The sequence below is a fragment of the Lepisma saccharinum genome, chromosome 1 (assembly GCF_977018435.1).
Source record: "Lepisma saccharinum chromosome 1, izLepSacc3.1, whole genome shotgun sequence".
NCBI classification, from domain to species: Eukaryota; Metazoa; Arthropoda; class Insecta; order Zygentoma; family Lepismatidae; genus Lepisma; species Lepisma saccharinum.
Genome location: NC_139229.1, coordinates 4304660 through 4319212, shown reverse-complemented (window position 1 = coordinate 4319212; position 14553 = coordinate 4304660). Strand labels below are relative to the sequence as shown.

Genomic DNA, 14553 nt, shown 5'->3' with positions numbered 1-14553 from the left:
GACAAGCGACCTGCTCAAATATGATACTGTTGACAATATTGTACGTATATTGTATTGTATAGGAGACTAGAAGCATATAATTTGGCGAAAAAAAAAACCAAGTAAGGTCATAGAAAATAGTTAAAAAAAAATAAACAATTATATTTTGCATTGCACAGCATTAGGTATTAAATAACATACCCCCAAAAAATCTCTGCATTATGCGTTCTGAAAAAAATTGCCCTACGTGCCAAATTACTATGTCAAGTAAACATTTTCAAAGACACTGTCGTACTTGTGTGCCGGGAAAGCGAATATGTGCGACCAAACTGTGCTCTAAGTGTGGAAACAATTTTTCTATTGATAACTTCAAGCGACACCAGCTTACTTGCAAGAGCACTGGAACATCTCTACCGCAACCTTCCAAGCGAAAGGTAGAAGTAACCTCCCTCGATACATCGCCACCTGCCAAACGCGTCAAGCTGGCGAAGAAAGCAGACCGAATTGCGTTTGAGCATTTATTAGAAGACTTTAACATAACATCAGACAGCTTCTGCGATGTGCGTAGTTTTCTGGAGAGCATGCCCTGCCGCCCGAGGTTGAAGCAAGGAAAGCTGTTCTCAATATTCAGAACAAAGACACCAAATGCTTCCTCTGGTCGGTGCTGGCAGCATTACACCCTATACCTAGGGAAAACAGTCCATGCCGTGTTAACCACTACAAGCAGTATGAGTCGGAACTGGAGAATGCAATGGCCGGGATTGCCTACCCTGTAGAAGTCTTGCATATTCGCAAGTTTGAGGTTCGTGCTCGTGACTTGTTGGGCCTACAATTAGCCATCAATGTTTACGGTCTCACCGAGAACAAAAATGAGGTCCACCCCATCCGGGTGAGCAACGTGGGCAACAACAACGAGGTACGAGAAATCAACCTCCTGCTCATCAAGGACGAAACCCATCACCATTACACCCTTATTCGCTCTCTTTCCAGACTTGTTTCAAATCAGAAAAATAGACATAATGGTCACATCGTGGTGTGTCGCAGGTGCCTGTCCACTTTCGACAACCAAAACCATTATAAATTCAAACACTCTCGAGGTCCCAACATTGCTGCTGAGAAGCTAGCTCGCCACATGTTCTACTGTGGTACCAACGAGCCTGCACGAACTATCCTGCCCGAACCTGGTACAGTAGAGTGCTTTCGCATGCACAGTGCTATGGTGAAGCATCCTGCCTATATTGTAGCAGACTTCGAGGCCTTTCTTCAACCTCTGTCTAACTGCGAGCCCAACCCCGAAACATCCTCTACCATTCCTTTCCAAATCCACGAGGCCTCGAGTTACTCCTATCTTGTGGTGTGGCGAGACCAACATATTGCCTCCGAGCCCTATGTGTATCGCGGTCCCGACCCGGTCAAACACTTCCTGGAGAGAATGCAACAGGAAGCCATCAAGATAGGGAAGGTGCTGTTGGCCCCCAAGCCCATGCTGCCTCTGTCTCCGGAAGACAAGCATCAGCACGAAATGGCTCTAAATTGTCCTGTTTGCAACTCGGTCTTCACTGACGATAACAAAAAGGTCCACCACCATGACCATTATGGGAGCGGAAGCTACATTGGCCCGTGGTGCAACAGATGTAACTTGAGAGCCAGGGACCCGCGCTTCATACCGGTCTTTTTTCACAATGGCTCGGGATATGATTTCCATCACTTGGTTACACATCTAGGGTACGACAATGCGAGAATCAATGTCCTGGCACAGAACGAGGAGCGTTATATTAGCATCAGCAAGTGGGTGCCGATCCCCAACTCAAGCAACAGCATCGAGCTTCGGTTCCTCGACTCTCTGAGGTTCCTCCAGGCAAGCCTCGATGCTCTTGCTGGGAAGCTCAGAGACGACCAACTAGCCATTACTACATCAAGTTTCCCGAACTTAGATGTCGCACTCATCAGGTGTAAAGGGGTCTACCCCTACGAATACGTCACAGACCCTTCCAAGTTCGAAGAAGAGTTGCTGCCTCCCCAGGATAAGTTCTACAGCCAGCTGAGAGGTTCAGGTATTACCGACGAGGAGTACAAGCATGCTCAGTCTATGTGGGTCGAGTTGGGTTGCCGAACTTTCGGTGATTACCACGATGCATACCTGAAGCTTGATGTGACGCTTCTTGCCGATGTGTTCCAGGCGTTTCGGGCGACTGCGATAAACATTTACAACCTGGACCCTGTATATTTTTACAGCCTTCCTGGACTGGCATGGTCGGCCATGCTCCTGCTGACTAAAGTTAAACTTTCACTTATCTCCGATAATGATATCATGCTTTTCATCGAGAGAGCTATCCGGGGCGGCATGGTCCAAGTGTCGCAACGCTTCGCACACGCCAACAATCACCACATGGCCACTGGTTACGACCCCTCCCAACCATCAAGCTACATCATGTACACTGACGTGAATAATCTTTACGGGCACTCCATGATGCAGCCACTCCCAACAGGACAGTTTAAGTGGGTTGATCCTTTATACCACGACATCGAAAAAGAGTGCGACGAGTTTGGGTTTTTTGCCGAGGTGGACCTTGACTTCCCCGAGAAGCTGCAGGATACATTCTGTGACCTCTCGCCTGCTCCGGAATTGAAGTGCCCACCTGGCTCGGATCAACCGAAGCTCGTCATGGACTTGGAGCCCAAAAAGCGTTATGTGCTACACTACCGGAACCTCCAGTGGTTAATGCAGCAAGGGGTCTCGGTCAAAGCAGTTTACCACGTGCTCTTGTTCAGGCAGTCTCCATGGTTGAAGCCGTACATCGAACTGAACACCAACCATCGCACTGCTGCCACTTCGGAACTTGATCGCGATTTTTTCAAATTAATGAACAATGCGGTATTTGGGAAGACCATGGAGAATGTGCGAAATCGCGTTGATGTGAGGTTGGTGACGAAGAAAACACAGTGTCGTCGACTTGTTGCAAGCCCGCTGTTCAGGTCTCGAACAATTTACAACGAACAGATGTCTCTGATTCACATGAACCGGGGCAAGGTGCTACTCAACAAGCCCATCTATGTGGGAGCTGCAGTTTTGGATCTGAGCAAGTTGTGCATGTTCGAGACATATTACGGCATACTACGTGCACACTACAACCACAATATCTCGCTCCTCTACACAGACACAGACAGCTTGGTGTACCATGTTCGCACGGCCGATGCGTATGGTGATATAGCCAAAGTTCCAGCTCTTGTCAAGCTCTTCGACACATCGGGCTATCCCCAGCTAAACCGGTATGGAATTCTGCCCCGGAACAAAAAAATACCCGGCAAACTCAAGGACGAGAAAGACGGGGATGTGATTGTGGAGTTTGCTGGACTTCGTGCCAAAGCCTATGCGATCCGGGCTGAGGGTTCTGTAACAAAAAAGGCAAAGGGTGTAAGCAGGCAAGTGGTTCGGGAGCACCTCAAGTTTGAGGATTACCTCGAGTGCCTCAGAACAAAATCGCCCATTCTACAAAAAGAGCATCGTATCCAAAGCGTCGATCATGTGCTTACAACTAATATTGTCAGGAAAGTTGCTCTGGATGCACACGACGACAAGAGGTGTATTCTTGAATGTGGGGTCCATACACTTCCGTGGGGCCACTATCGCCTCCAAACTAGTAAGACCTGCCCAGAGTGTAACAAAAAGTAATAGGCAATGCGAAAAAAAACAATTTTAATTTACTTCCACTTCCTCGATTACATGCATGCATGGCACAGCAAAATTAAACTTCTGGAAACTGCTAATTGCAATTTGTACTTATATATATAAAATTCCACATTTCTTATTGTGTGCTATTTTTTTCTTATTTATTTAAAACTGTTCAGTCACTCTTTCATTCTTGACGTCATACACAAATGTTTTCTCTGCAATAAGAATGACACTGCACAGAGTATCTGCAGGCAAGGCATCGTGGAACTCGCATACAATCTTGATGTTGGTACGATCGTTGACCACCACTTGCTTCCTCTTAGATGTGTTGATGACGGTCATGGGTCTCCGTGCTTTGAATTCGCTGGGCGCGTAGTACACGTCCACGCTTCCCTCGGTCACGCGTTTGTAAGCCGTGTAAGCTTCGTAAAGTTTGAGGTAATCGTCTTTGGTCATGTCGAGGTTGTAATTCTCGCGCGGGAACACTTCGTTCCTACCGTTCTTCAGATAAACGTTCTTGATCTTGCAGTCGTCGAACTTGCTGGAATCTTTTTCCTGATTCTTGTCCCTCCCGGTCTGAAAAAGCACTACGACGAAATCTGGCATGTCGAACTGTATGTTGTCGAACTGCGTCGTCACGTCGAATTCCATGTGACTTCCCGACGCCATCTTCTGCACGCACTGGTAACCGTGAAAGTGAATCGGCACCTGCGGACTTTTCAAGATCTCCGCTTTGTACTTGAGGGCGTAGTTCGTTTCGTATTCCACCACCGGCATTCTCAATTCCATGCTCCGGATGACGCATTTCGCCGCTTCGGGTAAAGTGTTGGCTATCGGCGTGGTGCCGTCCGGACCCAAAGTAGCGTATCGCATCAGTGCGTCGTTGTCGTTGGCCGCTCTTCGAAACGTGATCCTCAGTCCTCCCTTCCACATGATCTCCTTGTAGTCCGAGAAGAAACCAGGCAGCAGACGCATGGGAAAGAGCACCGTGTGACTTTTCGTCAATATTTTGGTCCCGGCTTCGAATCCCCCGGCCTGGTAGTATGCTGCGTCCGTTTTGGATAATTTCAACGTTCCCACTGCCGTCGACGTGATGCCTGGATAATCTATTCTGTCGATGACGGTGTTGTGTTTCCTCACCTCCACCTGCGAGAACAGGTGAGGCACGAAGTTGTCCACGAGTATCAAGTTTGCTGCTGCGGGAAACGCGTCTCCGCTTTCCTTGTTCACCACGTCGAATTGAAGGTAGAGGTCCGCTCTGTGAGGATGAACGAACCCGTCGCCTACGTCCACGTCGTATTCGATCTCCCTGTTCGCTTCGTTCAGATTGGCGAACGTGCGACGGTTGGGAGGGAAAGATTGCAATTCGTAACTTTCGATTTGCTCCATTTTACATGTATGGTTATTTATTATACATTGATCTCCACGATGGCCGTCGTAGTGGCACCTGCGAAATCCACCACGTCTCCTTTCTCGTTCGTCACCACCAACTCTTATGTCGTCTATGCGGTTGCGACATACTGGAAAATAGATCGGCGAAGAGGGCGTGTAGATGATCGGTTCCATGAACTCGGAACTTGGTTTGAAAGTGGCTATGATTCCCGTCTGCTTGTGACTTCCTAACAATCCGTCCGAAGATTTCGTGATCATACCTTCGGCCACGTTACAGTGCACGTTCAGAGTCTCTATGGCCAAGAATTTAGGAATGTTGGTTGCTACGTGCTTGATGCCAGCTTCGAGTTTGGTGTCGTTCTCGAAACCTAAAAGTTCTCCCATGGTGCCCAGGTCCACGGTCTCCGTCGCGGATAGGATTTCCACTCTGTGCGTGACCGAATTTTGAGAAAGGTGTGTGCCTTTGGGTAATTGAGCTTGCAAAGTGGAAAGATTGTATTGTCCTGGCGTGACGACGATGTGTTCGCTTCCGACGCTAATTTTGTTGTTGTGCTGCGTAACATTAGGTATGAGGTACATGCTGTAGAATGCACGCAGAGCCACGGATTTAGGATAGACGATGTCGTCGTGCAGCGTGAGTTTCAAGATTGAAGATTCGCTCGTGAGATGGAACACGCCCATCCTAGTGATGCTGTTTGAGGTTCCACAATGCTTTCTGGAAATCCTCGATCGTAGGGTTATTTATTTTAGAGAGAAACGCGAGCACGGAGAGGCAGAGATGACCGCAGTTCACGTCTCCGAAATTTTGAATGCGTTCGTCGTTGTAGTATATAGAGGTTTTGTTCGTTTTCAGATAATGAATTAAATTTGTAGGTGGGACACCTCCGAAAGAATCGAAAACGAATGCTTTATCATTGTCGTTTTTGTGGTAACATATCCAATGCGTGCCTGGATTTTCTTGACCGTCCAAGTTGACTACTCCGCATTCTCTTTTTTTAACGCTTGAAGGTAACGAGTCGGACATGAAAACTCCTCTGAAGTGTTTGATTTGTAACGGTTCGATCAGAGATTCAATGTCTCGGTTGGTGAGTGCTTCTGTTTCTTTTTTTTAAACTTCTTCATCACGCCCTTTCCTCCTTTCTTCTCCATGGCCAGGTTGTGACGTTTCTGTTCTTCCAACTCGGCCTTGTTCTTCTTCGAGTCGATGACGGTTTTCGCGATGGCGGCACTTCCGCCGGCCAAACTTCCAACGGCCCCCAATGCTGCCAGGATGGCCGGGATGCTGAATATGAAACCTCCGATCTTTTGCTGTTTCCGCGAACGCTGCAATCTTTTCAATTGAGGTGTGCTGAGCAGCAATTTCATTCCGTGTCCTTTCGACAAGCAAGAACGTTTCTTCTCGCGTTGTTTCTTGGTGAGTAACCCATCGAGGGCACCTAGATTTTTAAGATTGGAGTATGGTATCTGGTACACGACACCCTTGGGCTTCATGTTGATGCTCTATGTGTTATTTTCACGGTATGTTATTTATATATATATTCTTAGATTTTTTCTTGTGTAGTTTTTTTACGGTATGTTATTTATATACCCCACCCCAATTTTTGTTTCGTGTTCATGGCGATGGTGGTACCCAGTGCGGCGACCCGTTCACCCAACGATGCGTCTCTGCTCACGAACCTTTCGAAAGCTGCATGTTCCAATTTTTTGTCTGCTTCGTGACGTGCGTCCAGATCCGTCTGCGTGGTGTTGTAGGCTATGTCGTGATCTTTGCATGCCGCGTCCAACGGATTCACACCCTTGTCTCCTCTCTCCAATCTTTTCTCGAGTTTGGTGCCCGGTCCGCAGTACTGGTAGCCAGGTAGATGCATCTCGAAAGGTAACTTGTTGATGATGTCGTTCACGAGTCCCTTTCCTTCGGCCACGTTCCAAAATTTCGGAGGCAGCGTGTTGATGATTTTGATCAGGTAACCTATGCCCTTGTCGTCGTTCACGATGAAGTTGGAAAGTTTCGTGCTGATCATGTCCACGATGCCAACCTTCTCGTTGTAGAAATTACGGTTGCCTGCATTCTCTTCGCCGGCTATCACCAACAATCGGTCCACGAGTTTCCTAACGTCGTCCACCCAAACGAATTCTTTGGGTAACGTGTTGTAGCGTTTGACGCCGCTGCCTGTTTTGACCTGGTTCCAAATCGGTTTGATGAGATTCCTGTACTTCTCGCCGCTGCTCGATTTCACCCTATTCTGCGAGGCGTCGTTGTTCTGGTACAAGGCATCCGTCATGATCAGAATTTCCTTGTAACTTTGGTAATCTTCGTCGGTTTAATCTTTCGGCTGCTTTTTGGCGACGAGTTCCCACAGTCCCACCGTACCCGGATACCTGTTCCAGCTATCCTTGTCGCCTAAATTGACTTTAATGTCGTTGCCTTCGAAGGTCACCTTCGATTTCCCAATCTTCCACACCACACCGCCGCCTTCGCTGGTTTCCATGCTGGGATACAATCCGAACACTTCATCCTTGTCGAATTTCCCCGTGCTCAGGTAGTCTCGTGCCAAAGGTCCCAACTCGATTTTATCCGAAGACGACGTGCTGCCTATGGCTCGACGTCGTGCCGGTGCATCCTTCAGTTCGAACGGCGTCGAAGGAATGCTCGAAATGGGCGTGGGTACGGCGTAACTTTTAGCTGCGAGCGGTACGAGTTCGTTGATCAAATTTTTATTTTGTTCCGTGACACTTTTAATTTCTTTACCTAGACTGCTGATGGCATCGATCACGGGTTGATCCTGACGTTTCTTCTCTTCGTAGAATCCGCGATTCTCGGATTTCCAACCTTTGAAGCGTTTCGCGAGGTAATCGCGAAGCTTGAGATTTTCGTCTTCGATTTTTCGTTTCGTCATGACGTTATTTATACACGTCGTTTCTCACAACGTTGCAACGTTTAGAAAGTCGTTGATTTTGTTTCTGTATTTTCCGTCATTGGGTTTCCTCGTCATGTCGATCGTAGCGAATCCGAAATCGTCACCGTTCCAGCAAGTAGAGCAGCAGCGTTCCGAAAATTGATTGTAGTTCATGTCTCCGCCTACGTAGTCATCGTACGCGTGCTTGAGGTTGGTGTGATCTTGACGAAACAAACATATGAAATTAGCGTTGTCGCGCACTAACTGTTTTGGAATTTTGGAAAACGTTTGAGCTAGGTAAAAGCAATCCATTTCTTTGTGACGACCTTGCGTGAAAAAGTTGCGAATTTCATTTTGATTTTCCAGGATGGCGTCGTCGAACACAACGACTGAATTTTCACGACAATCGTCGAGTGGTTTTATTTCCGAGGCGAACGTTGCAATGTCCAGACCATCGTACAGTTTCATCAGTTGCTGGTATTTGGATTGCTCCAAACTTTTCGAGAACACGTACAGGTGCCTGTTCTTCCAATCTAACCAATTCGGTGCGAGGAGAAAATTGTCCACGAGCAGTGTCGTTTTCCCACATCCCGAAGGACCTACGATCAGACAGCGGATGCTGTCGGGAAGCAACTCGCCGTTCTTTTTTTTTCTCGTTTGACTTTCCAGATCCGGTAGACGCTTCACCACGTTCCACGTACTCACAAGATCACTTCGTTCGCGTCGATCCAACTCTTTTCCGGAAGTCCCAGCCATTTGACAAACAGTTTGTCACCTTTCCTACGCAATACTTTCTCGATGAGGTACGTGTCGGGGTGTTTTGTTTTAGAGAGTTCCTCTTCGTAAAATCTTCCTTTCAAAATCTCGCCGCTACTATCTTTTATTATATACGTGTGTCGGTTTCCAGGTAGAACTCGAACCACCGTAAAGAGTTCCGTGCTCCAATTTTTTGTGAATCCCTTCTCGAAGGTGCGTTTGAATTTGCTGATCCTCACCCGGTCTCCAATTTTGTATTTAGCTTTTTTTGTCGTGGGTGTGTACTTTGGACAGTAAACTGTAGAAATTAAACGCTGCTCGTCGGACTTGGTAACGTCGGCTGGCTTCATGCCTATCGTTCTGTGTACCGTATCATTATAGGTGTCGACGAGTTCCGGCAGGATGTCGACCCATTTGTAATTTCCCCGAGGCGTGAATCGTTTCCACATGTGTGTTTTCGAGGTTCGATTGAATCTTTCCACGATGCTGGCTTTGATGTGACTGAAGCTCGAATAATGTCGAATCTTGTGTTTTTGAATAAATTTTTGGAATACGGCGTTGTAAAATTCTTTACCGTTGTCCGTTTGCAGAAACCGTGGTCGTCTGCCACCGCTTTCGCAAAAAATTAATTTGAATGCTTCCGTGACGCATGTTCCCGTTTTCGCCTTCAAAGGTAGAGCCCATGCGAATTTCGAAAATGTGTCTATGACGGTGAGGAGGTACTTGTTGCCCTTGTTCAATTTATGTACGTTTTTCAAATTGCCGCTACTCATCTCCACGAGGTCGCTTTGCCAGAGGTCGTCGATGCCCTTGGTTACCACAGCCAAACGTTCGTAGTTGCGGCGTGCAGGTTTATGCAATTCTTCGACGATGGCTTGCCTAGACATTTTTTCTTAGAGATTACGTTTCAAGAGAAGCACAAGCGTGATGGGATTCAAAGAGGGTGGTACTTCGCTCGTGTTTTGAATGATCAGCTTATCGCCGGCACTCACGTCGAAAACGGTGAGATCTTCGTCTTCGTGTATTTCATATATGTTGCGCGTTTCGTTCCAACGTGCCAGAGGAATGTTTCCTGCTTTCTGGACACCACGATTCGATATCAAAGTCATGGTGGGAACGCTAGCTTTTCTACCGTGAGACCAGTACGAAAATTCGTTTATCTGAATCGTGCCATCGAGGAGAAACTTGTAGTACGGATGATAAGGATGCAACATGTACAGTTTGTTACCTTCGACAAACGTGGAGATTCTTTGTTGATTGGGAATGCTGTTGATTTCGATGGCTTGCAAGGTGAACAATTTGGCGAATTTAGTGTCGACGCCGAGCAGATTACTGTGAACTTGTCCGAGTTTATTTTCGATGGGCAGCAAATGCTCGATTATGGCATCCGTTACGGCAGAAAACGACGGTTTGATTTTCACTTCCACGTTCAACTGCTTGTAGTTTTCGTTGAGTTCTTGCAACTTGGCACCGAAAGAGGCCAGCGTCGATTCCTGCGTGGATTCCAGCACTCCGACTTGATCTCTGATGTTGACGACGATGTTCTGAAGGTTCTCGACTTGATTCAATTTCGAGCTCTTCTCGGTAAGATCGTTCACGATCCTTCGCATCTCTGTAAACTGCGTGTGAAGGTCGGCGACGCTCTGGGAAGTGGGCAGCGTCGACACCAGCGAACTAATTTCGTCTCGAATCTGTTCCACGTTTGCCGTTTCCGTTTCTAGTCGTTTCAGCATTCGAGATATGTTTCTTTTCAAAGCGTGCAATTCTTTGGAGGTGGGGAGATTGGCCACCCTACTCTCGAGATCGCTTAATGAACTTTTGATGTCGTTCGAATCGGATAGTGCCGTCACCGCCGTTTTCAATTTTTCCAAATCTTCGCTCGAAGGCACGCTCGTCCGTAACGATTCCAAGTCACCCTGTATGTTGTCGAGTACGTGATGAAAATGAGCGAGATTCGTTTCGACGTTTAAATTTTCTAAATATTAGATCTTCTGCTGAACCGTGCTTAACGTGTCTTGAATGCTCGTCAACGCTCTCGCTTCAGCGTGAATATTTTTAATTTCTTCGTTGATCAATTCCAAGGATGCCTGAAGCGTGGCGATGGTGGTTTGAATGTGTTCGAAATCTTGATAGGCCTCCAATTGAATTTTTATGTTCGCGACGCTTTTACCGATGACCTGCAGTTCGTCCGACGATGGTAGGTTCGTCATTGTATCTTCCAAAGTCTGCAACTTGGATTTAATTTCTTCCAACGTGCTGGTGAATTCTTCTTGTAATTTGGAAACAACGACATGCAAGCGTTCTGCGTCTATATCGTTCACGACGGTTTGAAGTTCAGAGAAATTCTTTTCTATTGCGGAAGTTCGTTCTTCGATTTCGAGTTTCAATTTTTCCAAATCTTCATTTTTCGATTGAAATTGCTGTAATTTGGCCAAATCATTTTGAAGCGAATCCACGCTCAACTGTATATTTTGAACGCTGTCGTAAGAAGGTACGTCGACATAATTTTTTATGAGCGTTTTCAGTTCGGAATCGATTTTCAGAATGGGGTCGAGACATTGCGTTTGGAGCGTAGCGATTTCCGACTCTAAACTTTTGTTTAAGGTCTCCTGCAAAGCAATCAAATCGGTCCTCAACTTCTTAACTCGAATGTCCAACATGAGAATCTCTTCTGCGTGGTCTACACGCTTGGTGTTGCCGAAAATGTCGTTAGGCATTTTTGGTTAACGGTTATTTATAATAGGATAGACGATTCGTAATTCTATAAAAAGAGGAATGAGTTTGTCGTAATCTCCGAGAAGTTCCATGTAAAGATAATCTCCTGCAGAAACATCGTACGTAATGTTAGAAAGCATCTTGTCGTGCTTGATTCGAAAAATATTCTTGCCGGTAGAAATTTTGATTTCGCCTGCGTTTTCCGGATTCACGGTGATTTGAAGTTTCCCGTCGATCGGAATTTCGTAGAAATGTAAATTGTTATTAAAAACATAAAACATCTTGCCCACATCGTCATTCAGTTTCGTCCAAATGCTGTTGAGATGAACAATCAGTAAACCATTGAGTTTAGATAATACGGAAGGTAAGAGGTTATTGGAATTTGGTGGTGCAGTCTCCATGTTGATCTGTTTGCGGAAGCCAAAAAGATTCATTGTCTTTGTTAGTTATTTAAGAATACGGTCAAAGTTTTTTTTGTAATGACACGCAAAGTTTTTTTTTTGTTTGCTTGCGTCACAATACAGGCACGCGCGCGCACGTGTGTGTGTGCGACACATTGTTCCCGAAAGAGGTTTACAAAAGTCACGATATATAAACATTTGGTCCCACAGTTGGAAAATTACGATAAGTTGCATTCAAAAGTTTCAAAATATCATATAGTAGAATTTTTGTAGAGTGGGTAGGCAACACCGACGAGCCTCAAATAATAATTCAAGACTCGTCGGTGTTACCAATTCCTATTTGTAGGTTAGCTTAGCCAGTGAAAGATCATATAGTGGAATTTTCTTCGGATGGGTTGGCAAAACCCAAGCCTCAAAAAAGGAACATCCAATAGAGTTGCCAAATATAAAAAAAAGGCAATAGACCCCCCCCTCATAAAAAACTACAGTGCCCCCCCACAGTATCGCCAACTCTGTGCCCCTCAAAATATACATCATAAAAGGCTACGATGAGCCCCACATGATGATTCGAGCCTCAGTGAAAAAACCCAGTAGGTTAACAACACTGTCAAACTACGGCAGTGTTACCAGATGTAAACAAAAAAGCAATAAACCCCCCCTCATAAAAGGCTACAGTAAAAACCCACAGTGTCGCCAACTCTGTGCCCCTCAAAATATACATCATAAAAGGCTACGACGAGCCCCACGAGCCCCAAATGAAAATTCAGTACCGGGCCACTTGTACTACAACATTTTCAAAGACACTGTCGTACTTGTGTGCCGGGAAAGTGAATATGTGCAACCAAACTGTGCTCTGCCCCACCGAGCCCCAAATGATGATTCAGAACTCTCTATTTGCCCCTACTCTATAAAATAATTTAAACAGTTTAAATAGGAAAGATTTTTTTTTGTATATTCTCAATGATAATATATAAACAAGGGATGGGACCGATTAATCGGTACTCTATCGGTATCGGCCGATATAGGCATATCGGTGTATCGGTAAAATTACCGATTATTTTACCGATCCGTTATATCGATAAATATCCGATAATTTAGTGCAAATTTCTGCCATTTTATTGTAATTTTTATGGATAATCTCCATGGCCATCTTTCTAAAAAAGTAAATGTCTAAATATTCAACTTCTTTTGCACTGCAGTCACCACGAAACACACATTTATTAAGGAGATCAATGAACATTTCAGGTTCTTAAGGACCATTTCTAATATTATATCGGATCGGTAGAATATCGGTTATCGGTATCAGCAAATTTTATATCGGTACTTTATCGGTATCGGCCAAAATTTCATATCGGCCCATCCCTAATATAAACAAATAATAAAAGACTACAAACATATCAAATCAGGAGGTGTGGGCCAGAAATAAATTAATAAACAAAATAAAACTTCTCGCTAACCTCTTTTATTTATCCTACTGTTAATTAAGTCCACACTTTTAAAAGATGGGCACTTAAATATAGTTTATTCAAGTACAACTCTTACACTAAATAAATTTTACACCTGCAAAGGTATTTACTCACCCTTGGTAGCAATTTCCCCATAAGGTACACCACTATGAGAACGGATGCAGACACCCCTAATCCAACTCCACATATGTAATAAAACACTGGATTACTACTCAGGTCCGGGGCAGCAAAGAACAACACAATTCCTATGCCCATCAGCAAAGGTTTCCAATAATCAACACCTGCAACACAAATTTAAACATTACATGGTTCCCTATCATATTCACACATATTTAAATGCAGAAAATCTATAGTATTCAAAAATATTGCAATCACAATTTGACTTGTTAGAAACTGAAATCAGTACATTTTTTTAAAATTTTACATCACTTTTCTGCCACTTAGGCTATGGTGAAGGAGCGCTCATAAAGATTACCCGTGCCCAGGCTGTGATTCAAACCTGGGACCCCTGGCATCGTAGCAGCATGCTGTGCCCACCAGCAATGTAGTAGCTGGTAAAACATCCTGATGTGACCACAGATTCAGAGTCCAAATCTAAAGACAGATTAAGCACATTGTGGTAACTAGATTTTTCTAAAAAAAACTTGGAACATGAAAATGAGCATACTAGCTGTGGTCTAAATATGCCATAATTTGTAAAAGTTCTAGAGAAAAATGGAGGCTTGGCCAGGACTTGAACCTGGGTTTCTGGCATACCATGCCTTAGCTCTAGAAATTAAGCTACCGAGCCAGGCCTGGCTTCACCTGATATTTTGCTATAAATGTTATTCCTGTTGGAATTGTCGGGGCTAGCCAGACACGCAGCTTCAAGCCCTGATTGATACTGCATTTTCCACTAAAATTTCTACATGGCACATCTCCTGTGCATGCCAAACGACAACATAATTTGTAGCATCTTTGATTTGATTTAGTTTATTTTAATTCGCCCTTTGTGCTACTTTTGGTAAATTTGCAAAGATGGGAATGAGTGATGAAATTGATGAATGGACACTCACAAACACCCATACCGAGGCCAGGATTCGAACCCAAGACCCAATGTGCTAACCACTCCGCTACAGGGGCCAGCCATCTTTGTTTGTTAATGAAGGGATTGGACCCAAAACAGCCCTTTTTTGTAAATGGTGTCAGCAAGTCAACAAAATCAATGGGCTAAAAAAATAAATGTGTCACGAAAGTAACATGCATGGTGTTTTTACTTGTTACGTAAGTGAATG

The 14553-nt window shown here is 45.0% G+C and overlaps 1 protein-coding gene across 1 annotated transcript in view; it reads right to left on the bottom strand.

The window, feature by feature from the left end:
* Nemp (Nuclear envelope integral membrane protein) overlaps positions 1-14553 on the bottom strand; it is a 35584-nt gene that overhangs the window by 18541 nt on the left and 2490 nt on the right. The window contains exon 4 of the mRNA XM_083128688.1: positions 13394-13560. Coding sequence (XP_082984814.1) covers positions 13394-13560 — 167 coding nt within the window. The remainder of the gene's footprint in view (positions 1-13393; positions 13561-14553) is intronic.